The following is a 24,401-nucleotide window of genomic DNA, read 5'->3' on the forward strand; positions in this document are numbered from 1 at the left end:
CTAGACAAATCTCAGAACTGCAAGCTTTGTCTTGCAGAGATCCTATCCTGTTCTTGGCAGAGGAGTCAGTGTTGCTACTTATGGTGCCTTCGTTTTTACCAAATGTAATCTCTCTGTTTCATGTGAACCGGGTGGCAGTACTTTCAGCCTTTTCAGAGCGCGGACGGTCAGAGTCCTCATGAAAGCTTCAAAACTGGATATCTATAGTGTTTCATTGCTTAAAGGCAACCAGTCCCTTCCATTTGTCAGACAGACTTTTGGTTCTGTTTCAGAGTTGTATAGACAGCAGGTAGCCTCCAAGTCCTCATTAGCACATTGGATCAAGGTAACATCATTTGAGAAAAGGTGGTTCCAGTGAGCTTCAAGGCTAATTGTGCACAAGCTCAGGCAACATCCTGGATAGAGACACAGGCAGTCATGCCTGAAGGTATCTGCAAGACGGCGATGTCATTGCTGCATTTCATTGTGAAGCATTAGAATCTTGATTGTTGAAAGGTGTAACATGGCAGAGTGGTGATTCAGGGAGCTTTTTCTTCCACCTCCAGGTAAGATAGTTCTTTTGTACATCCCATAGGTTTGGCCTGATCTAGCAGGATAGAAGGGAAGGTGAAATTATACCCAGCCAGGAAGACTTCAGCATATGAGATATTATTCAAACTTAGTCTGCTTGCTTCCCCCCACTCTCTCTCGCTCTCTCTCTTTCTCTCATGGTTTTTATCTTCATATATAGTTTTTGCTTCATGTGGATTGTTAATTCAGTGATAGTGGATGATAGATGCTGCAGCGAATTTGTTGGGGCATTACCTTGGTGGGTAGTAAGGTGGACTTATTTCTGCTTTGGCATTGGCATAATGCTGAATTCCAGGCTGCATCATCCCCTGAACCGATGGTAATTCTGGAGTAGTTCAGTATCTCTACCTCCATCTGCTGATAAAAGGATTCAACCCACTGGTCTGCACAGGTCTAGCAGGATTCAAGGAAAGAAAACAGGTAACCATTTTCTCATTCTATGAAAGCATTTTCCATTCTCCTATTTATTAATATAGTAGATGATAGCAGATAAAGACAAACTATGTATTCACTATGCCTACTTTTTCTGGTTTATGTGCTTATTCCAACAAGCTTTTGGTACTTGTATTGGAAAAAAATCTAATTTTTTAAACAAGTTAATCTGTTGGAAGAATTGTGGTTATCAAAAATTAGCAATTAAAATATTTTCTGCTAACTTGTGGCCAGATTCACTGAGTTAATTTAAAGACTGATGTGACATTTAAACTAGCTTTCTCAGTGGACAAGCAAGAAAATATCAGGCACATTTGTGGGTGACATCATCCTTATGGCGAGCCTCTCCGGGAACCTAATTTTCCCATGTTAGAGACCTCCTCCCGCCCCCAAGTCTCTTCTTCACAGGGTTTCTGTTGGACACACAGCTCTCCTCACAGGAAAAAATTACAAGAACAGAATAGCTTCCCCACTAACCCCAATGGGTTAAGGATTGGGTGGGGGAGTGGAAAACTAAAGGTTTACAATGACTTTAACCTTGAAAACAAAGGGGAGCCTGTGCAAGTTTAGAGCTGCACAGTGTGTTGACTTCAGAATTGGTGCAGTAATAGAAAGAAATGACTTGAGATTTCTCAACTTTCTTTTGCCCATCAAGTCTACTTCCCCAAAGAACACATAGAAGTTGCCATCAAGTCTATTTCCCCAAAAAGCACACCGAAGTCAAACAACATTTTTTAACATGACTGTTTTTCTAAATTAGATGCAGATAATAGAAGAATTACATGCTGCCCGTAATGAAAGAAAGATAGATTTGACTGTTGTGCAAAGCTGTGGAGAACTAACCAGTATGGATGTTGAGCTTGCTGAAGAAGACCCAACTCTAAACCTTTTTCCTGGTACGCCAACTACAGTATGCTAATGAAGGCACCTTGTGTATAATTTATAACGATGCATTTACTTCACAATTTTCAGAGCTGTTAAAGCATGAAAGAGAGACCTTTCCTTATTTAAAGAAAACAGTTCTTTTCATTGTTAGATTTGTAATAAAATCTTATTTTTTTCAGCTGAACAGGATCTGACAAAGTACTTTCATTTGCTACCAGTACTGATCATGAAATAATTTATCAGTGCTTGTCTCTATTCTTTCCTTCAGGTATCACTGCTACTCAATTGAGCTTATTAATTGTGCTTGACACGAATATCCTACTAAGTCATCTTCAGTTTATTGAGAAGTTAAAGACTGGAGGAATACCAGGTATGTGAATTTAGCAATTCGCAGGGGAACACAATTAACTGGAGGGTATAGTGTGTGTTGGTGTACCATGAGTAATTGATTTCAGAAGTTATGAGAGAAGAAACTTAATCTAGAATGCTTATGTCTATGAATATCTATGGTAGCCCAATCAAGATCTCATCTGCTCAAGCACTGTAGTATTCTCTATTGACAAATTTTTGCTACATACATACCTTTATGCAGCTACCCCTTTGTAGAAAGACACATTTTCTTAATCTCCTCAGTCCATCTACTTTATTTACAATGGATGCTACACTTAAATTATTTATTGACTCCTCTTCATACATATCCCTTAAATATTGGGGCCGGGGGGGGGGGGGGGGGGGGGGGGGTCACGTGATGCAGTGAGCCAGGAGGCTGTATTTTTCCTGAGGCCCTCAGTCTCTTGTCTTCGGGATTACTCTTTGAGTTATATTTATTGCAATATCACTATTCCTTCGCTACTAATTGATTGCTCCACTCTATGGACAAATTTATTTGGAAATCTGGGGTGGAAATGGCGTCAACAGGCACCAGAAGGAGACAAATAAAGTGCGATCCACTACGCTGGGAAACCCTAAGATGGCAGAGGGTCAAAAGGATGGCTCCGCTACGAGTGACATGTTAATAACGAAGCTTACGGAGGCAGTAGTGGCGGCTTTAGTCACTAAACTCGGTGCACTGAATAATAGTGTCCAGACCTTGTACCAGTTGGTTGTGGAATTTAACCAGGGTTAGCTCCACGAAAGATGCTCTGAGCAGAGTCACAGAGTTGCTGGAGAGACTTAAACAGCTTGTGATGAGTTGTACTACAAAGATGGATGATCTAGAAAATAGATTGAGATGGAACAATATTCGTTTGGTGGGAATTCTGGAGTCGCTTAAAGATAAAGACTTTCCGGGTTTGCTGGTGAGCTGGTTTACTATGGAGCTCCTGCAAGATTCGTCATTAAGGCCTTTCGGTATTGAATGCGCACACCGCATGGGCAGATTCACCAATGGTGCAGCTATGCCACAAATAGTAGTGGCTCAGATTCTCAACTTTGCACATAGAGTAGATTTTGAGATGGTACAGAGCAATGCAGGAGGTGAAATTTCAAAATGTGAGAGTGCTGCTGTTCCAGGATTACTCTGCAACAGTGGCGCAGCTTTGCAGAGGGTATGTAAACACCTTGTGGAGAAACAGCACGGGATGGTACAGTTCATGTCTTTGAGACCAGCGAAGCAGCTAAGTTCCAAGTGCAACAATGGTTTCTGAATTGACTCTTTGAATAGATTTGTTAACTGTTTTACTTGTTATCTACTGTTTAGAATTTACACTATCTTACACTGCGTTTGCATGCTGATTTACATGGTCACTTCTATCTTTAACTGGGAGCAGTGTGTAGGGATGGATACCTTTGCATTGTTTGTCAACTTTTGCTCTTTTCTGGACAGCTGTTTTTTCTTTGTGTGCTTGACTTATTCTGTGAGATGGAGGGGAATGGTTGTAGGCTAGAGGGGGTGTTTGTGTGGTATGTATGGAGGGAAGGTGGCTGAGTGCATTAATAGATGTGTGGTAGTGGTGTATGGACAGTTGGGGTTGTGGGAGGGGAGGTTGGGGTTTGGGCAGGGATTTCCATCTTGGGAGCATACACAGGACAATATTTGGCACACAGTATAGTTCCCATTCCTTTTATATTGGTTTTGCGGTTGTCAGGTCGCTGGGAAGGAGGTTGGGCTTCCTGGTGATGGATTATCTGGTTTTCTTGCTTCTCTCTGTATAATGGTTGCTCTACTCATGTCCCATAATGGTTTGAAGGCCATTTCTTAGAATGTATCTGGTATGAATTCTGCTATTAAGAGGTCCCAAATATTACAGAGATTGAATAGAATGGGGGCTCGGATAGTGGGTTTGCAAGAAACAAGACGGAATGACTGCGAACACCAAAAATTGCAATACTATAGGGTGGCCCAATGTTTCTAGGCATCTGCACCTAAAAGTAAGGCAGGTGGTGGCTTTGCATAGATCTGTACCTTTTCAGCCCTACAGGGTTATTAAAGATCCTGAGGGACACTAATCATTCTAGAGGGTGTTTTACACAGGGTTACAGTTACAATTGCCTCAGTCTATGCCCGTAATGAAGCTAAATAGTCATTTTTTTAGGACCCTTTTAGCACAGTTAACCACTTCCACCAGTTCTTACAAACTCTTGATTGGGGATTTTAATGCTACTTTAGATTTGCAGTTAGACACTAATGCTGATGATGGGTTAGGCATTTTTCTTACTAGCTTAGAGATGGTAGATCCTTGGTGGGTCTTGCATCCGCAAGAGAAAGATTTTACTCACAGCTCCCAAAATGCACAGTACTGTGTCTCGAATAGATTATGTTTTTGTGTCTAAGGATTTATTTCATACTGTATTGACAGCAGATATTGTACCTCTAGTGGTTTCTGATCATACGCTTATTTGGATAACCATTGACTTGGGGGAAACCCCAGGGGGGAGGGGTGGACGATGGCATTTTCCAGATTATCTTTACAAGGACTAGACATTTCGGCACTATCGCATGAACAAGTGGGATGACTTTGTGAAAATGAGGCCTGTGCCTCTGATCCTCTTTTAATGTTGTATACAGGAAAGGCTGTGATCAGGGGGGAGATCATCGCTTATTTCTCTGGGCGCAAGAAACAGCTAACAGCTCGATTATTGGATTTGGAAAGGCATATGACATTGTTGAAGAGGCTGATGCAGAAACCCACCCCACTGCTCAAAATAAACACTCAGCCGGACGCAAGCAGCATTAAATGCTCTTCTCCAGGAGCGAGCCAAGAAAAATATTTTTTTTATAAATATAAACTTTACAGGTTTGGCAACCGTCCTGGTAGGTTGTTGGTAGGGCTTGCAAAGAAAGAGCTGGGCCAGACCTACTGTGGTTTCAGTGTTGTGTGATGTTAATGGCCAGATTGTGACTGAACAGAAGCTTCTGGAATTTTTATTTCTTCGGTTTTATAGCTTTTTTTACAGAGCTGAAGTTCAGGGAACTGCTGAGCAATTACAGTCCTTTTTGTGGGATTGTGGTGTGCCATCATTATCGAAGGAAGAGAGGGTTCATTTAAGTTCACCTATTTCTGGAGAGGAGTTACAAAAGACTATTAAAGCTTTAAAATTGAACAAATCACCAGGCCCAGATGGGTTTAGTGGAGAGTTTTTTTTAATCTTGAATTTTAAGTTAGTGGGCATTTTGGGGGCATATTATGACTCAGCAGTGCAGTGTGGCTCATTTCCTCCTTGGTCTAATCAGGCTTTGATTACGGTCTTACCTAAACCTGGAAAAGACCCTCATTTACCTGAGTCTTACAGACCCATTTTTCTCATAAAAGGAAGATCTTAAATTGTTTGCTAGATTCTTGGTGGCTAGATTGGCAACTTATGTGCCTAAGTTGGTGGGGGAGATCAGGTTGTTATTGTGAAAGGTAGACACGCTGTGGTAAATGTCAGAAAGCTAATTTTAGCCTTAGAAAGATTTGCTCGCTTGTCAATTCCAGCCTTGGCAATACGTTTTGACTCAGAAAAGGCTTTTGACAGGGTGGAATGGCCCTTTTTGTTTTCTTTGTTAGGCCAATATGGTATAGATGGTGTATTTTTTTAGGGTGTATTTATCCCTCCCAATATGGTGGTCCACCTACCAATACCTAGGAAGAAATAAATCACCCAAGGCTGCATCAGTTTGCTCTTTATTAGATACCTTATTTCTTATCAAGTATTTGTACTATTAGCAGATCAGTGATATCTCACTGGGAGTACAGAACATTGCTATACAAAAGTCTTCTATATCTGAGACTCCAAATTATATATAGGCAATCAAATACTTTTATTTATTACTAGTAAAAAAGGCCCATTTCTGACACAAATGAAACGGGTGCTAGCAAGGTTTTCCTCGCAGTGTGTATGTTTGAGAGAGTGTGTGTGAGAGTGAGTGTGTGAGAGAGAGAGAGTGAATGTGCGAGTGTGTGTGTGTGACAGAGAGAGAGTGAGTCTGGTTGCGAGTGTGTGAGAGAGTGTGTGTTTGACACAGATACACTGTGTGAGAGAGAGAGAGTGTGTGTGACACAGAGTGAGAGACTATGTATGCGATACACAGACTCTCTGTGAGAGCAAGTGTATGAGACCGAGAGTGTGTGTGACACCGAGAGTGTGTGAGACTGACTGTGAGACACATAGAGAGTGAATGTGATACAGTGTGAGACATAGTGTGACTGTGAGAGTGAGAGACAGAAACACACTGACTGTGAGAGAGTGTGTGTGTGTGACAGAGATAGCTCCCCCTCCCTCTGTGGTCTCTGCACCCCCTCCTCTGGTGTCAGGACCCCCTCCTCCCCTCTGTAGCAGAAGGTGGATTTTGATGAGCGTGGGTTAGTTATTGTTTTGTTGGGGAGTGTGTGAGTTGCATGAGCAATCAGTGCTGCCATTTCGGTGTTGGGGGTTTGTCTGGGGGAGGGTACCGTTGTTCCACATAATTGTATGTGTTTCTGTTGTTTGTGGAGGGGTTGGGGGGGTCAGAGGGTGTGTGTGGGTGATTCAGCTACATAGGTGTGTGTGTGTGTGTGTGTGTGTGTGTGAGTGAGTGAGAGAGATGCTGTCTGTGCATGGCACAGTGTGTGTTTATGTGTGTGTGAGTAAGATAGATGCTTTTGGGCGGGAGGGAGGGAGTCTGGTGGAGCTGGGTAACTTGTGTGCTTTCGCTCTGGGGTATGCCATTGGAGCTCAGCCTGTCCTCCTATATAGCATGATTTTTTTTTGTTCTTTTAAAAAGAAGGGAGCGAAGGGAGGAAGAAGACACTATCATCTCCTATACTTGCTTGACACCCATGTATATAAATAATTCTGACCTCTAACGTTGTGAAGCTCCGAGTTCACGTGCACACTGTTGTTAGTGTTGATGACCGGCATCCGTTAACTTTTGTTTCAACACCACCTCCAACCACTCCTGCTTGCTGCAAAGCTCCGCCTTTCCTAGGCATCTGATTGTTAGCTCTCTGCCCACCGAAGTTGCTGGTGGGCCTTTGTTTGGGCTGTTGCGAAGTCACTTTGGAGATCTGACAAAGAAGGGCGGAGTGTAGAGGCGGTCAATGGTGGGCTGTGACTCGGAATCAGCCCGCGGTGGGGAAATGTTGGGGCTCGTTTGTACAGATTCCTTGGGAGCTATGTACTTGGGGGGGAGGGCTTGGGTGATGCGCCGAGGAGAGGGGCACTGCCAGCTGATTCCTAGGCAGGGGGAGGAGTAGGGAAACATGCCCCCTGCCTGGCTCGCGGTTTTCTGTGGTTTTGCATTTATCCGACCTTCTTTGCGACTCGTGCCTTGTGCCTTCCCCGCCCCGCCCTCGACGTCATCGTGTTTTGACGCGAGGGCGGAGCTACACTGCACCCCATTCAGTGAGTGTCAGTGCTCCCCCCTCAACGTCATAACGTTGTGACGCGAGGGCAGGGCACACACTCATGGGGGAACAGCGATCTACACCACCACGGAAGTTGAAGACTTTGCAGCTTCCGGCTTCATTAGAACGTTGGAGTTGTGAATTATGTCTGGATGGAGCGTGGCTAAGGGCGGGTCTATGAGTGAGAGTGAGTGGTGCTGACAGCCTAGCCTACCAACAGTACAGGGCTTCAGTGTTTCCGTGCCACACAGTGAGCTTCAGAACGTTGGAGGTGAGAATTATTTATATAGATTCTCCAAGTATATGTACAGTCAGTTGCTTATGGGAGTACAGTACCACAGCTACAAATAAGTGTTCTTCTGGGTCTGAGTCTCTAATGTATTATTTTAGGGTCTTTTTCGCCCTCACCCCAAATTACCAGCTAAAGCCAATTTGCAGATATAAAATACTCAAGGCTGCTTATGAGAAACCAATAGGATTACTTGCCAATGCAGATAAAATTGATTGGTTTCTCATGTGAGAGAGCAGCCCTGCTTGCACAAAGGTACTGGCTGTGACTGTCTCTCTCAGTTGAAGTAGGAAGTACAATCACTTATATACGCTCATTAACATAACAGGTCATACATAGGCAATCTGACAACAATACCATCTATTGGATATTCTAATATAATGGTTAACCCTGATTGTTTATGGTAATGAGTTGATTAGTATTTACTGGAAAAGCTAATAATAGACCAGCTCTTACTGGAAGACTAAGAGGCATATTTTCAAAGCACTTAGCCTTCCAAAGTTCCATAGAAACCTATGGAACTTTGGAAGGCTAAGTGCTTTGAAAATATGCCTCTAAGTCATCTTCCTGAGGAGTTGTCTTGTTCTATTTTTCACTAAAACATCTGTGACCACTATGTTGCTAAATGATGTTACTGTGTTTTTCCACTTATGCCCGTTCCTCATTCTGCAGCACAACAGATCATGAGTTCTGCAGTCACACTGAAGTTCAGGTTAGAGTCATGGGCCTGTAAGGGTTTTTTTTTTCTCATTTTAGATCCTGAACCAAAGTCAGGCTTTGAATCAAAGCTCTTAGCTATGATGATAATATTCAATGGTTTCTTTCTCCAGGCTTTGTGGGCTCTGTATTCTAACCCCACTGCTGTTGTTTTGGTAAATGGACTCTCTTCGGAGGTTTTTCCTTTAGGTTGTGGTACTCAACAGGGGTGTCCGTTGTCTCCTTTATTGTATATTTTATTTTTAGAGCCCTTGTTGATCCAGCTTTGCAATAATCCCCAAATCCCAGGCATTCATATTCTGTTTGCTCAAGTTCCTATAAAGTGTATGGCTTTTGCCAATGATATTATGTTAGTTGTGACTGATCCTCAAAAGGCCTTACCGATTGTGTTGCAAACCTTCTTGGATTTTGTTTTCATATCATACCTTAAACTCAATGCTTTAAAGTCTGAAGCTTTGTCAGTCCAGTTAACTATTGAGAAACTTGTGGAGTGATTTTCCCTTAAAGGAAGCAGGCAGTTAAGTTAAATATTTGAGAACCTACATACTGGCTAATTTACAGAGTGTTCCTGTATAATATGCTTATTGTGCCATGGTGGCTATATTTGTCTGCTCCTGTGGCTTCAGGAGAAAGATTTAAAGAGGTCGTATGGAGCACTTCATCTTTTTCTATGGAGAGGCCGGAAGGCCTGCATATCTCTTGCTGTACTCATTCGTCTGAGGTCCGGGGAGATTAAGACCCACATAGGAGAACACATTAGCAACATTAAAACGGAAAAAGTGGATGCCCTGTTATCGGCATATTGGAAAGAACATCATCATGCAATTACTGAGCTAAGACATACAGTACTATTACAAGTGATTTTGGATAGGGGAGGTCCATTGGCAGATATATGTTGATTCGTATGTTTGTTTTATGTGTGCACATAGAATCCCCTTTTCAGAAAGCAATCGTGAAACTCGGCCAGAGTCAAGGGGACCAAGGTTATGTGAGTGTGTTGTCAGAATGGTATTTTTAAAGTTTTTCACTTCATCATGGGTTAGTAATCCCCTAAGGACAGAGGGTAGCATTTTGGACATGGCAATAACTCGATAGTAAAATCTCATTAGTAATTACCGGTATGGGGAGAACATCTATAGGGTTTTTTTTTTTCATCTATGCTGACTATGTTATAATATACAGTACATTCCTTACAAACCAAATCTGTCTGAAATCACCAATGAAATCAAGATCAGCTTCAACATCATGGACACTTGGGCAAATGCATTTCAACTGAAACTCAACAAAGAAAAAACACACTGTTGTCTCATCTCAAACACAGCGTGGACAACCCCACAATTATCAACACTCCAGACCACACCCTCCCTATCTCAGACAGCCTGAAAATCCTCGGCGTCACAATAAACCACTACCTAACACTAGAGAACCAAGTGGCATCTGCAATGAAGAAAATGTTTCACTCAATGTGGAAACTCAAACGCATGAAGCAATACTTCCCAAGGGAAACATTTCGCAATCTGATACAATCAATGGTACTAAGCCATGTAGACTAGTGCAATGGAATCTATGCAGGATGTAAAGAACAAACCTTAAAGAGACTCCAGACCACTCAGAATACGGCAGCCAAACTTATCTTTGGAAAAACCCGATACGATAGCGCAAAACCCCTCCGCGAAAAACTACATTGGCTCCCAATTAAAGAACGCATTGCTTTCAAGATCTGCACAATGGTTCACAAGATTATCTACGGTGAAGCCCCGGGATACATGACAGACTTGATCGACCTACCTACAAGAAACACATCCGAATCATCACGAACGTACCTAAACCTGCACTACCCAAGCTGCAAAGGACTCAAATACAAATCAACCTACGCATCCAACTTTTCCTACATAAGTACCCAATTGTGGAACGCATTACCAAAAATCATGAAAACCTCATACGACCACCTACACTTCCAGAGAACACTAAAAACTTATCTTTTTAAAAAGGCATACCCTACCAACCCAACAAATGCCTGATCTCTGCAACACAATAACACTAGAATTCAAAACGCACAAAACACAACTCTCCCACTGTTCAACAACGTTATGTGGCTGTCCCACATTAAATTTATCTCAACATCACTCTGTATTTGTAAACACCAGAGACTGCAAAAGCACCTCCAGTACGATGTAAGCCACATTGAGCCTGCAAATAGGTGAGAAAATGTGGGATACAAATTCAACAAATAAATAAATAAATGTGTATAATAGGATTAATATAGTAACCACATTGCAATTAGGCGCACTTGTGACTTTTTAGTAGTGAATTATAGATGTGTATGTACTAGTGCAATAGAATGAATTATAAAAATGTAAACAAATCATAATATTTGCATGGTTCATATATGTTTTGCAAAATTGGTGTCGCTGGTATACAAAGTAAAATATGTACATACCTTGAAGAAAAGTAGGAACACCTAATGTGCAATGATGGTTCCATCTATTCTACCAAGAGTCTCTTTGGGGATTTAATGGTAAGAGTGGTTCAGAACTGAACACATTATATTCACATTTTAAAATCAATAGTTTATTAAGATTTTTGTAATATTGAGCATAATTTAATTGTTACTTACATTAAGGCTCAGTATATTTCATTGGTGTAATTCTTCCAGAAAACTTATAGTTGGAGTTAAAATTTAATGCCAAGAAGTGCAGAGTGATGCACTTGGGGTGCAGAAACCCAAAAGAAAGATACCAAATAGGAAGGGAGAGATTAGTAAGCTCGATTTAGGTGAGAGACCTTGGGGTGTTGGTGTCAGAGGATATGAAGGTGAAGAAACAATGTGACAAGGCGGGGGCTGTGGCCAGAAGGATGCCAGGCTGCATAGAGAGGGTTATAACCAGCAGAAGAAAGGAGGTGTTGATGCCCCTCTACAAGTCGTTGGTGAAGCCCCTCTTGGAATATTGTGTTCAGTTTTGGAGGCCGTATCGTGCTAAAGATGTAAAAAGACTAGAAACGGTGCAAAGAAAATCTACAAAAATGGTATGGGATTTGCATTGCAAACAGTACAAGGAGAGACTTGCCAACCTGAACATGTATCCCTTGGAGGAAAGGAGAAACAGGAGTGACTTGATACAGACGTTCAAATATTTGAAAGGTATTAATCAGCAAACAAACCTTACTGGAGACGGGAAGGTGGTAGAACTAAAGGACATGAATTGAGGTTGAAGGGGGGCAGACTCAGGAGTAATGTCAGGAACTATTTTTTCACGGAGAGGGTGGTGGATATGTGGAATGCCCTCCCGCGGGAGGCGGTGGAGATGAAAACGGTAATGGAATTTAAACATGCGTGGGATGAACACAAAAGAATCCTGTTAAGAAGGAATGGATCTAAGGAATCTTAGCTGAGATTGGTTGACAACGCTGGTAATTGGGAAGCAAAACTACTACTACTACTATTTAGCATTTCTATAATGCTACAAATCATACGCAGCGCTGCACAAACATAGAAAAAAGACAGTCCCTGCTCAAAGAGCTTACAATCTAATAGACAAAAATAAAGCAAGCAAATCAATTAATGTGTAGAGGAAAGAGGAGAGGAGGGTAGGTGGGGCGAGTGGTTACAAGTCAGAAGCAATGTTAAAGAGGTGGGCTTTCAATCTAGATTTAAAGATGGTCAAGGATGGGGCAAGACGCAGTGCTGGACAGACATAAGTACATAAGTACATAAGTAGTGCCATACTGGGAAAGACCAAAGGTCCATCTAGCCCAGCATCCTGTCACCGACAGTGGCCAATCCAGGTCAAGGGCACCTGGCACGCTCCCCAAACGTAAAAACATTCCAGACAAGTTGTACCTAAAAATGAGGAATTTTCCAGTCCATTTAATAGCGGTCTATGGACTTGTCCTTTAGGAATCTATCTAACCCCTTTTTAAACTCCGTCAAGCTAACCGCCCGTACCACGTTCTCCGGCAATGAATTCCAGAGTCTAATTACACGTTGGGTGAAGAAAAATTTTCTCCGATTCGTTTTAAATTTACCACACTGTAGCTTCAACTCATGCCCTCTAGTCCTAGTATTTTTGGATAGCGTGAACAGTCGCTTCACATCCACCCGATCCATTCCACTCATTATTTTATACACTTCTATCATATCTCCCCTCAGCCGTCTCTTCTCCAAGCTGAAAAGCCCTAGCCTTCTCAGCCTCTCTTCATAGGAAAGTCGTCCCATCCCCACTATCATTTTCGTCGCCCTTCGCTGTACCTTTTCCAATTCTACTATATCTTTTTTGAGATACGGAGACCAGTACTGAACACAATACTCCAGGTGCGGTCGCACCATGGAGCGATACAACGGCATTATAACATCCGCACACCTGGACTCCATACCCTTCTTAATAACACCCAACATTCTATTCGCTTTCCTAGCCGCAGCAGCACACTGAGCAGAAGGTTTCAGCGTATCATCGACGACGACACCCAGATCCCTTTCTTGATCCGTAACTCCTAACGCGGAACCTTGCAAGACGTAGCTATAATTCGGGTTCCTCTTACCCACATGCATCACTTTGCACTTGTCAACATTGAACTTCATCTGCCACTTGCACGCCCATTCTCCCAGTCTCGCAAGGTCCTCCTGTAATCGTTCACATTCCTCCTGCGACTTGACGACCCTGAATAATTTTGTGTCATCGGCGAATTTAATTACCTCACTAGTTATTCCCATCTCTAGGTCATTTATAAATACATTAAAAAGCAACGGACCCAGCACAGACCCCTGCGGGACCCCACTAACTACCCTCCTCCACTGAGAATACTGGCCACGCAATCCTACTCTCTGCTTCCTATCTTTCAACCAGTTCTTAATCCATAATAATACCCTACCTCCGATTCCATGACTCTGCAATTTCTTCAGGAGTCTTTCGTGCGGCACTTTGTCAAACGCCTTCTGAAAGTCCAGATATACAATATCAACCGGCTCCCCATTGTCCACATGTTTGCTTACCCCCTCAAAAAAAAAATGCATTAGACTTCTACGGTCTACACCCTGATCGTAACTGAATAGATGGGCTGGAGTGTAAATTTTAAGGGGCTTCGACATTAGCTTCATAGCTTTTAGTACAAGAAAAGTGATGGGCAGATTTCTACGGTCTGTGCCCTGAGAATGGCAAGGACAAATCAAACGAGTATACATATAAAGTATCACATACCATGAAAAATGAGTTTATCTTGTTGAGCAGACTGGATGGACCGTATAGGTCTTTATCTGCCGTCATTTACTGTGTTACTATGTTAATAGAAAATAATTAGATCCTATACCTCACTTAATAGTTTATGGTGCTAATTTTCAAAGCATATAGACTTACAAAGTTACTTAGATGGGCATAATCGAAAGGGACACCCAAGTTTTGCTGAGGACATCCTCGCAAAACGTCCTGATAGAGGGGCGGGGAAACCCATATTATCGAAACAAGATGGACGTCCATCTTTCGTTTCGATAATACAGTTGGGGATGCCCAAATCCTGCAATTTAGGTCGTCCTTAGAGATGGTCGTCCCTAGACTTGGTTATTTCTGATTTTTGCTGATAATGGAAACCAAGGACGCCCATCTCAGAAATGACCAAATGCAAGCCCTTTGGTCGTGGGAGGAGCCAGTATTTGTAGTGCACTGGTCCCCCTGACATGCCAGGATACCAACCAGGCACCCTAGAAGGCACTGCAGTGGACTTCATAAATTGCTCCCAGGTACATAGCTCCCTTACCTTGTGTTCTGAACCCCCCAAAACCCACTCCCCACAACTGTACACCACTACCATAGCCCTTATGGGTGAAGGGGGGCATCTAGATGTGGGTACAGTGGGTTTGTGGTGGGTTTTGAAGGGCTCACATTTACCACCACAAATGTAACAGGTAGGGGGGGGGGGTGGGCCTGGGTCCGCCTGTCTGAAGTGCACTGCATCCACTAAAACTGCTCCAGGGACCTGCATACTGCTGTGAAGGACCTGAGCATGACATTTGAGGCTGGCAAAATATATTTTGAAAGATTTTTTTTGAGGGTGGGAGGGGGTTAGTGACCACTGGGGGAGTAAGGGGAGGTGATCCCCGATTCTCTCCGGTGGTCATCTGGTCAGTTCGGGCACCTTTTTGTGCCTTGGTCATAAAAAAACAGGACTAGGTAAAGTCGTCCAAGTGCTGAGGGACACCCTTTTTTTCCATTATGGGTCGAGGATGTCCATGTGTTAGGCACACCCAAGTCCCGCCTTCGCCACGCTTCCGACACACCCCGTGAACTTTGGTCGGAAAGCAGTTGAGGATGCCCAAAATCGGCTTTCGATTATACCGATTTGGGCGACCCTGTGAGAAGGACGCCCATCTTCCGATGTGTATCGAAAGATGGGCGTCCTTCTCTTTCAAAAATGAGCCTTATAGTAACCTAGGTAACTTCATTTTTTTCTTCAGCTTTTCCTCCTGCATAAATGTTTTATGCCCTCCCTTATTCCTTTTTTCCCTTCCCCTCCTTTTTTTTTCGCACCACCCTCAGTTTCAGAACTAGTATTGTTCTTAATGTTGTAAACCGCTTAGTCGCCTATATAGACTCAATTTGCAGTATATCAAATGCCTGGAAATAAATACAATAAATAATAAATAAGTCTGTGGGCCCGATAGTCAACGCTCTTCAAACTGCCTGGCAGGAATGACTCCTGGCTAGTTAAATTTCACGTAGTCGGTTAAACATTAATATTCAGCGCAAGATAGCCGGTTATCTCCGCTGAATATTAGTGCTTAGCGCATAGTGGCTAACCAGTTACATCACAAATATTCAAGCGCTGGCTGGCTAAGTTTAGTGGGAAATAGGTCCACATATTTAGCAGTCCTATCTTTGCCCGCTATTAACTTAACCTTCCAGCGCTGAAAATTCACATAGAGGGACATTTTCGATAGAATGTCTAAATCAGAATTTGGATATTTTACAAAAATGTCCAAATTCTGAACAGGAAAGAGGGTCATTTTCGAAAAAGATAGACATCTATCTTTTGTATTCGAAAATACTATGAACGTCTTGTGATTGGACTTCTTTTTTTGGTCCATGTTCGAACAAAAACGCCAAAATGCAACACATCCAAAACAGAGGAGGAGTGGCTTAACAGTTAGTGCAGCGGGATTTGATCCTCGCAACATGGGTTCAATTCCCACAACTTCTCCTTGTGATTTTGGACAAGTCAAATGTCATATCCAAAAATGCCCCTTGTACATCTAAGTTGGACGTTTTTTGTAAAACGTCCAAAATCAGAACAGGAAAGGTCATTATCTACAAAAAAAAGTCTATCTTTTCCTTTTGAAAATGCTGTTTGGAAAAACATTTTGTGATTTGGACGTTTCATTGTTTGGTCCATGTGCAAACAAAAATTGTCCAAATTCAAAACGTACAAAATACACAAGAAAATCTACAATAGAGTGAAACCATTCACATGTTCTAAGTATGGTAAAAGCTTTGGTTGTAATGTAAATCTCAAAGTGCATCAGAAAGTCCACATGGGAGAGAAACCATTTGCATGTATAGAGACTGGGAAAAACTTTGGTCAGAAGGTAAACCTCACAATGCACCAGAGAATACACACAAGAGTGAAACCATTTACATGTCCTGAGTGTGGTAAAAACTTTGGTTGGAAAGAAAGCCTCACACGGCATCAGAGAATCCACACAGGAATGAAACCATTCACATGCACTGAGGAGGTAAAAGCTTCGGTTGTATTGGGACAGGTAATTAGGGAATGTACACTCTTTCTATGAAGCATGGAAAAATAGCACTCTGGTATGTAGATATATATAATGAGACCTCCTTTTTATCTATAGATCTGAATTCAAAGCCCAAATGTACTGATAAACAATAGACACAAGGCTCAGATGTTATAAACAAAAAATAGAAAGCTTGGCATTAGGTAGAATAGTGAAAAAGTGACATCCCAGGAAAGCAATAGGGCATCCTTGGGGACACTGCAGTGGACTTTATAAAATGCCCCCCAGGTACACATCTCACCATTGCTCCTTTACCTTGTCTGCTGAGCCCCCCAAAACCCACTACCCCCAACTGTACACCATTACCGTAGCCCTTACAGGTGAAGGGAACACCAATATGTGGGTACAGTGGTACAGGTTTTGGAGGACTCACGGTTTCCTCCACAAGTGTAACAGGTAGGGGGAGGTAGAAGCCTGGGTCAACCTGTCTGCAGTGCACTGCACCACTACTAGACTACTCCAGGGACCTGCATGCTATGCTAATGGACCTGAGTATAACATCAGAGTCTGGCAAGTAATAATTTTAATCACATTTTTTTGGGGTGGAGAGGGTTAGTGGCCACTGGGGGAGTAAGGGTTTCCTTTTGTGTGGAGTGGAGGAGTAGCCTAGTGGTTAGTGCAGTGGACTTTGATCCTGAGTAGTGGGTTCAATTCCCACTGCAGCTATTCATTATAAAAACAGGTCTAGCTCAAAACGTCAAAGTTTTAGTCCTGGACGTTTTTGTTTTGTTCCATTATGGCTGAAAGATGTCTAAGTCTTAGGAACGCCCATCCTGCCTTGAACATGCCCCTGGCATGCCCCATTGTGATTTAGACATCCGTTGTCTATTAGGGGTATTATGCAGGCCTGAAATCATATTTTGGTTCAGGCTCTGAAATGACAGTAAAACTGACAGGCCCATTTCTATGTGACTTTCAGTTGAACTAATGTGTGACTCAAGATCTCATGATCTGTTGAGACACAATGTCACAAGCTATATGAGGGAGGGTGCAGGTGCAAAATAGCTGACCACAGGGGTTTAGAAATATAACAGTTAGCAACTGTTAACAGATGTTCAGGAGAAGAGGGAACAAAGTAGTTCCTCGGGAAGATGATGATGCCGCCGAGAAGTGTAGGCCTTTTCATTATCATACAACCAATTATCTGCAGCTAATTAATTACCATGAACCTATCATATGTAACCAATTAACATGTAGCCAATTACCTGTAACCACAATGTTACAATATGCAATTGAAATTACCTGTATAAAAGTGATTGTACCAGGAAGCAAGAACCAGAGTAGCAGATGTAGCCAGTACTTCTGTATAAGCAAGTCTGTACTCTCAATGAGAAATTACAATTTGTTATCTGTGCTTGGTGAGTAGAAATAAACGATCACATTTCTCATTCCAAAGGTAGCCTTGGTTGCTGGTCCATACACTTTAGTAAGGGATAAATAAGCCTAAAATTCACCTTCTGACGGACTTATGTCACTTTTTGGATGTTTTTCTCTTTTGAAAATGAGCCCCATAGCCAGTTAAGTTAGAGCCTGCCAAAAATTCCCCAGATATTCAATGCTGGTCACCGGAAACAGCCTGGCATTGAATATCTAGGGTCAACAGTGGCAGCTAACTACGCTGCCTGCCACTGGCTAAATATCGGGGGTGTATGTGCTTTGAAAATTAGCCTCTATAAGTCATTAAAAATGTTTTAAAAACAATAGATTTAAAGAAGTATTCCATGTATTCATATGGCATTTTTAATTGAAACAATTTTCCAGTAACTTGTATTGTTCAGCCATTTTTTTCAGTGGACTGATCTACATGACATTTTTCAGTGAGAAAGTGTGTTGCTTTTATTTCCAATTTATAGCTGTACATGTTGAAGCACAGGCAGATGATGACTTGCTTAATGTCACACAGAGTTAGTGGCAGAATTGCAACTAGTACTGGGACACTGTGCCTGAGTGGGAGTTCAAGGAGGTTGGACTGAAAACTGAAAGCAGTCCTCCACCTTCCAGGGGACCCACAGAGAGGCACTGCCACCTCCGCCTTCCTAAGCCCCAGGACAGAGAGATTTAGAAAAAAGCAATTTATCTGATAAATCACTACTAAACTGTAGCTGCAGATTACAAATATTGTTGAAATGTAATACTATCAGCGTTGATTACAAAATAGCCAGTTGTATGAGTAAGGAGGTGTAAATTATTGGAACATGCTTAAACTACAGATGTTACTATAGCCAAGGTATGGTACTAATGCAGAAAAGCAGGCCAAATAAATTTCACCCAGCCACATCATACAGGCTTTTCTTGTAAATGAGAAAGTGAAAACTGAACTCCCCAGGCTAATACTTGCAGTATTTTTCAGCAGCAACACGTTATATTTTTTAAAATTTCCAGGCATTGGCACATTCGTCCTAATAATTCCCTGGGTAGTACTACAAGAACTGGACTACATGAAACATGGGAAACTATTGGAACACATGAAGAACAAAGCCATTCCTGCAGTTCACTTTATCTACAACAGTCTGAAAAAGCAGGATTCTCGCTTGTGGGGACAATCTATGCAACTGGCATCTGAAAAAATATGTAAGTTTTGTTTTCTCTTATTCACATATTTACAAACGTGTGCTTAAACAAATTTAGAAAAATTTGTGATTCAAATATCTGACTTTCCTCACTGTTTACTACTCTTCACCTATCTAGTGGAGAGTGTTGGACTAGATGGAGGAGTAGCTTAACGGTTAGAGTAGTGGACTATGAACAAGGAAAGGCCGTTTCAAAATCCCACTGCAGCTGCTTGTGACATTGGGAAAGTCACACATGTGTGTGTGTGTGGGGGGGGGGGGGGGGGGGGGCTTTTACAATGTCACACTAGCATTTTTAGCTCGCAGTAACAATCAGCTGGCGGTAAACACCAAGGCACCCATTATATTCCTATGGGCGTCTCGGCATTTACCGCCTGCTGATTTCTACTGTGAGCTAAAAATGATACTGCGGCTTAGTAAAAGACCTCCTTAACTCTCCATTGCCTCAGGTACAAACTTTTGAGTGTGAGCCTTTGAGAGACAGGGAAATTCCTACTGTACCTGAATGTAACTTGCCTTGAACTGCAGCTGAAAAAGGCATGAGCCAAATATAAATAAATAAATAAGGCACAAACACTTCATCTTTCATTCACTAGTTTAGATACAGTCCCTTTCAGTAGTGACTGAACGTGATTAACATCAGATGGCTGTCTCACAGCTTGTGTGAAATGAAATGTTGGTCTCCTGAATATTCAGTGACAAGTTTTCCCAGTCAATAAAGGAACCATTTACATATGCCAGAGATGATGATCTTATTGTAGCTGAGAAGCCCACAATTAATTGGACATGGAAAACACATTGTTCCTAATCGTTCTTACCAGACCAGTCCAGAACCTGTGGATTGTGTCTATCTATCAGCAGATGAAAAGAGAAAAACAAAGTAGTTCCTCATGATTCTCATAATAAGGGCACAGGAGTTTAGTATTTTTCTCTGTCTCCAGGGATGGCACAGCATGCAGCATCTGAGCTGCCTTGCCCTGGTTCAGTTCCTGTACCATTTTTTTTCTGGTTATATAGAGCTAAATTTTTTTGGAATAAGAACGTATATACGGAATCTTTAAAAAAAAGTACTTGGATGATTCTGAATCCCTTTCCTCTCTGTTTTTACCATCTCTCTATCTCTCTCTTTTTTTTAAGCTCCAGAAGGGTTTTTGGGGTTGATAAGACTTCAGACTAAATAACAATTGTGTGAGATTAGATCCTGATCCTGATCCAATTCAAGGACTGGCTCTAAGATGAGTGAGGGATGCTCAGTTTTTAAAGTGTTGTGAACTAGAGGGCAATACTGAGTTTTCCTTTCCCCTTCAACATCTTTTGCTGCAGCACTTTCACCTCAAGAAACAGCAAGTATGCCTTTTGCTTAATATCTCATTGAGGTAAGGCTTAGGTTCATCTGTAGCAGGTGATACTCGCATTGTACAGATGTTAGAATAATGGGGGGCTGTTTAGGCTTTGGGCGACTTCCCATTCATAGATCTGGAGGTTGGCTTCATTGTCTGTACTAGCTTTTTATCAGAGCCTAGAGTGTGGTTGACCAGGCTCTCTCTCTCTGTTTCATCTCTTCCTATATTTTGGCAAATGCTTTGTGATTTTTATTAGTAAGAATTCTGGGTTGCAGAGTTTAATATTTTGTAAGGACTCTTAGCACTATACTGTCTCCTATTGATTTGTTGTATTTGCTGTGTTTTCATTCTTCCTGCCAAAATTTTCTCCTGTCAGTGCGCTGCTCAGGCATGTTTGCTCCCCTTTTGACTTAACAGCACCCTTAGTTCTTTCCTCATCCAACCAGGTTTGCAATTTCTCACTCTTTTTTACAAAATGTCCTAGTGAGGATTAAGTAGACAGCGTCTGGTTTAATGACAGCCTGGAACTCTTGCAGCAGGAACATCAACCATTGTTCTTTGAACCAGGGGCTTAGGCAGAACTCCATTTTGTGGAAAGGGGCTTGGGGGAACTGCAGGGGGACCACACATTCCTCTCAGTTCTTCCATCTGCATGTCCGCCCTGCTGCCATTGCCACATCATACCTTTAGTACATAAGTACATAAGTAGTGCCATACTGGGAAAGACCAAAGGTCCATCTAGCCCAGCATCCTGTCACCGACAGTGGCCAATCCAGGTCAAGGGCACCTGGCACGCTCCCCAAACGTAAAAACATTCCAGACAAGTTATACCTAAAAATGCGGAATTTTTCCAAGTCCATTTAATAGCGGTCTATGGACTTGTCCTTTAGGAATCTATCTAACCCCTTTTTAAACTCCGTCAAGCTAACCGCCCGTACCACGTTCTCCGGCAAAGAATTCCAGAGTCTAATTACACGTTGGGTGAAGAAAAATTTTCTCCGATTCGTTTTAAATTTACCACACTGTAGCATCAACTCATGCCCTCTAGTCCTAGTATTTTTGGATAGCGTGAACAGTCGCTTCACATCCACCCGATCCATTCCACTCATTATTTTATACACTTCTATCATATCTCCCCTCAGCCGTCTCTTCTCCAAGCTGAAAAGCCCTAGCCTTCTCAGCCTCTCTTCATAGGAAAGTCGTCCCATCCCCACTATCATTTTCGTCGCCCTTCGCTGTACCTTTTCCAATTCTACTATATCTTTTTTGAGATACGGAGACCAGTACTGAACACAATACTCCAGGTGCGGTCGCACCATGGAGCGATACAACGGCATTATAACATCCGCACACCTGGACTCCATACCCTTCCTAATAACACCCAACATTCTATTCGCTTTCCTAGCCGCAGCAGCACACTGAGCAGAAGGTTTCAGCGTATCATCGACGACGACACCCAGATCCCTTTCTTGATCCGTAACTCCTAACGCGGAACCTTGCAAGACGTAGCTATAATTCGGGTTCCTCTTACCCACATGCATCACTTTGCACTTGTCAACATTGAACTTCATCTGCCACTTGCACGCCCATTCTCCCAGTCTCGCAAGGTCCTCCTGTAATCGTTCACATTCCTCCTGCGACTTGACGACCCTGAATAATTTTGTGTCATCGGCGAATTTAATTACCTCACTAGTTATTCCCATCTCTAGGTCATTTATAAATACATTAAAAAGCAACGGACCCAGCACAGACCCCTGCGGGACCCCACTAACTACCCTCCTCCACTGAGAATACTGGCCACGCAATCCTACTCTCTGCTTCCTATCTTTCAACCAGTTCTTAATCCATAATAATACCCTACCTCCGATTCCATGACTCTGCAATTTCTTCAGGAGTCTTTCGTGCGGCACTTTGTCAAACGCCTTCTGAAAATCCAGATATACAATATCAACCGGCTCCCCACTGTCCACATGTTTGCTTACCCCCTCAAAAAAATGCATTAGATTGGTGAGGCAAGACTTCCCTTCACTAAATCCGTACTGACTTTGTCTCATCAGTCCATGTTTTTGTATATGCTCTGCAATTTTATTCTTAATAATAGCCTCCACCATCTTGCCCGGCACCGATGTCAGACTCACCGGTCTATAATTTCCCGGATCTCCTCTGGAACCCTTCTTAAAAATCGGAGTAACATTGGCTACCCTCCAGTCTTCCGGTACTACACTCGATTTTAGGGACAGATTGCATATTTCTAACAGTAGCTCCGCAAGTTCATTTTTTAGTTCTATTAATACTCTGGGATGAATACCATCAGGTCCCGGTGATTTACTACTCTTCAGCTTGCTGAACTGACCCATTACATCCTCCAAGGTTACAGAGAATTTGTTTAGTTTCTCCGACTCCCCCGCTTCAAATATTCTTTCCGGCACCGGTGTCCCCCCCAAATCCTCCTCGGTGAAGACCGAAGCAAAGAATTCATTTAATTTCTCCTAGTAAGAAAGTGAGTAAGATTTGATATACTGCCTTTCTGTGGTACAAGCCTTGCCAGCCAAAGTGATACGCTGCTGGAGCCCCCACACATTGCCTGAACAACAAGGAAGTCTGCAGGGTGCTCCACCACCACTGCAGGCACATATGCATGTGCTCAGTTCACTGCTTGAACAGAACATTCATTGCACTGCCTGCATCGGCAGCTGGAACACCCCACCGTCTTCCTGCTGCTCAGGCAGCATGGGCGTAGGATTCGGCAGCAAATCCCTTTGCTTTGTGGGGCTTGAGCATCCCCGCCAGCCGTGCATCTGGTGCTGCAATTTTGGAGGGGGCTTGAGCCCAAAGTGTGGGGACCCAGGCCCCCAAGGCCCTCCCCCCAATAGCTATGCCTCTGCTTTGAGCTCCAATGTTTTCACAGCTGCTGAGGCAGACCATATAGCTTTCTAGAAGGTACAAAACATTTTCCTGGTACCCTGGTAAACTCTATGGCAGTGTATGGCAAAGATTTAAACTAAAAGAAAACAAAACGAGATACATTTTTTTAACTGAAGTTCAGATGTTTTTCTGTTTTGGTCTCAAAAGAGCATTCCTACACCTCCGTTATTAGTGCACCATGACCTGCAGTGGTCACTGCTTATTATTCTTTTCTCATTGCTAGTTCTGTGAAGTGAGAATTAGAAAATATATTAATCATGAACAGTTTCAATTGGTAGTTAAGTCTCTAATTTTGAGTATGTTACAAGAAATGATTTATCTTGGGGGAAAGAGCTCTAGAGCACTCGCTACTGTTTATAATTTAAGAGCAGGTGCTGTATTTATAAGTTTTAGGATATTAATTTCTCCACCAATCACCAAAGGTGATAATTGCAATAAATTAAATATATATAAAAGATACCATATACTCTAGAACACAAAGAGACCGTATTTTTAGCTTCAAAAAGATTGATTTAATATACAATTGCACACGAGAGGTAGGTTTTTAAAAGGATCTTAGAACAGAGAATTTGTGCATAAAATAGAACAAAGTAGCAGGTAGGTTAACTTACAAGTCCTTGTTACAAGCATGCCGTGGTGGTCCAGCTGATTGATGAGCACATGTTTCAGGAGCAAGGCATCAGCGGACCCCAAAGAGAGCAGCAGGTCCCAAGAGGAGGCAGGTTCCAAGAGAGCGAGCTGGGCTGTTTCCAGGCCTTTTATAATGTTAGCAGAGAAGCATGGTGTGTGCATGTCCTGGATATTTTGCAAGGCATTATGGTTAATGTAGTCTGTTCACATGACCACATTATAAGTCCTTCTTTCTGCAGATGTCTGAAAGCTGATGGGAGGGGCAGGTATACCCCTCCCATCAAATGTCCTGTTTATGCTTTTCCTCTGAGTTCTTTGTCTTCAATGGCTTCTCCAGACTTTCTGTCTCTTGGGTCTTTGGTTTTCAGAGATGTCCTGATGAGTGTCCAGGTACCCACCTTAGTCAAGCTTTTGTTCAGTCTTTTTAGGTGGGAGGGCAGAGAGAGTTAT

At 42.5% G+C, this 24,401-nt stretch overlaps 1 protein-coding gene across 1 annotated transcript in view; it reads left to right on the top strand.

Annotated features, from left to right (window-relative positions):
* The window catches only part of SWT1 (SWT1 RNA endoribonuclease homolog), a 391,485-nt gene that overhangs the window by 164,023 nt on the left and 203,061 nt on the right, over positions 1-24,401 (top strand). Inside the window, exons 8-10 of the mRNA XM_030205715.1 lie at positions 1,763-1,898; positions 2,156-2,257; positions 18,866-19,054. Of these exons, the coding sequence (XP_030061575.1) occupies positions 1,763-1,898; positions 2,156-2,257; positions 18,866-19,054 (427 nt within the window). The remainder of the gene's footprint in view (positions 1-1,762; positions 1,899-2,155; positions 2,258-18,865; positions 19,055-24,401) is intronic.

Source organism: Microcaecilia unicolor, chromosome 6 (genome assembly GCF_901765095.1).
Source record: "Microcaecilia unicolor chromosome 6, aMicUni1.1, whole genome shotgun sequence".
Taxonomy (NCBI): domain Eukaryota; kingdom Metazoa; phylum Chordata; class Amphibia; order Gymnophiona; family Siphonopidae; genus Microcaecilia; species Microcaecilia unicolor.